Genomic DNA, 1,350 nt, shown 5'->3' with positions numbered 1-1,350 from the left:
AAAAATTTAGTAATATTTTTTAGGCCAAACGAACTTAATTAATATTTTTTTTTAACAAATGATTGAACTTGTTTAATCTACGCATGGGCATTCCAAATTTTGTTTTAAAAACTTATAGTTGAATAAATAAATAAATATTATTAAAATTTAATTTGAAACTTAATTTTTTTATATAATTAATTTTAATTGAAATTCAAACTTACCGCCTGTTAATGTTATTTACAAATGATATTAAAACAGTATATATTAATTACATTGTTGAACAACTATATAATAATAGACTTTATTTTTTGAAAAAAATTGGAACAAACAAAGAAAAGGACCCTAAGAAAAACTACATCATCCTGGGATAAGCCACTCCCACTTTTTCATGCATCAACCAATTCAAAACCTCATGGAGAGGCTCCTCCGATCTATGACATCCCAGCTCAACGTTACTCACATAATTGGCTAAGAAATCAGCACACTTACTCCCTTGTCTAAAAATATGCTTGATTTGCACTTCCCAGCCAAACAAAAGCAGCTTCTCAATAGAGTTAACTGAAGTCCTCAAACTTTTCACAGGCTCTTTATCACCATTAACCCAAGGAACAACTTCTAAATTATCACACTCTATCATCAATTGCGAAATACCCTTTTGTCAAGCCAAATGCAACCCTTCTTTCATGGCCCATAATTCAGCGCCAATCCAAGACACACTACCAAAATTAGCTACAAAGCCTCCCTGCCAATCATCTTTCCAATCTCTTAAAATCCCTCCTCCAAAAGCTAAATTATTCTCACTAACATAGGAAGCATCAATATTTAATTGGAAGCAAGGACCCTCTGAAGGAATCTATCTAAACCATCTCACTTCCTTCTGCACTTGCAATGAAACAGCAACCCAATCCTTTTTCATAGCCTCACCAACATTGATACTATAATTCCCCACAGTAGCTACAATACACTTAACTCCCTCATCTCTTCCTTCAAACAAAAGTTTGTTTCTACGATACCAAATGAACCAACAAGTTATTGCAAAAATGACACGCCACTCCACACCACCAGCAATAGGCTCCAAACATTCAAGATTCCTCAAAATCCATTCTTCAACAGAATCAAGCCCTTCAATCAACATTGTTCAATCATCCTTACGACAAATACACTTCCAAATTTCCTTCGCCCCATAGCAATTTCTCAAGACATGCATAATTGATTCCTCAACCCCCTCAACAAATAACCCACAATTTAGTGACTCTACTAAATAGTGACACCTTCTTTCTTGGTTCGTTTAAAGCCTATCATGGAGCACCAACCACTAAAAGGATCTAATACACTGAGGGCCAGGCTCGCTTCACACCACCTTCCACC

General features: G+C 35.2%; 1 protein-coding gene across 1 annotated transcript; it reads right to left on the bottom strand.

The window, feature by feature from the left end:
* Nucleotides 1–334: 334 nt before the first annotated feature.
* On the bottom strand, nt 335–1,117 carry LOC110635555 (uncharacterized). Its single transcript, XM_058130677.1, has 2 exons — nt 854–1,117; nt 335–634 (listed from the first exon to the last, which is right to left on the bottom strand). Exons 1-2 carry the CDS (start codon nt 1,115–1,117, stop codon nt 335–337), a joined length of 564 nt encoding a protein of 187 aa, XP_057986660.1.
* Nucleotides 1,118–1,350: the final 233 nt, after the last annotated feature.

This window comes from Hevea brasiliensis, chromosome 12, assembly GCF_030052815.1.
Source record: "Hevea brasiliensis isolate MT/VB/25A 57/8 chromosome 12, ASM3005281v1, whole genome shotgun sequence".
In the NCBI taxonomy this organism is placed as follows: domain Eukaryota; kingdom Viridiplantae; phylum Streptophyta; class Magnoliopsida; order Malpighiales; family Euphorbiaceae; genus Hevea; species Hevea brasiliensis.
The sequence above is the reverse complement of the archived record's forward strand: the minus strand, read 5'-3'. Positions and strand labels throughout refer to the sequence as shown.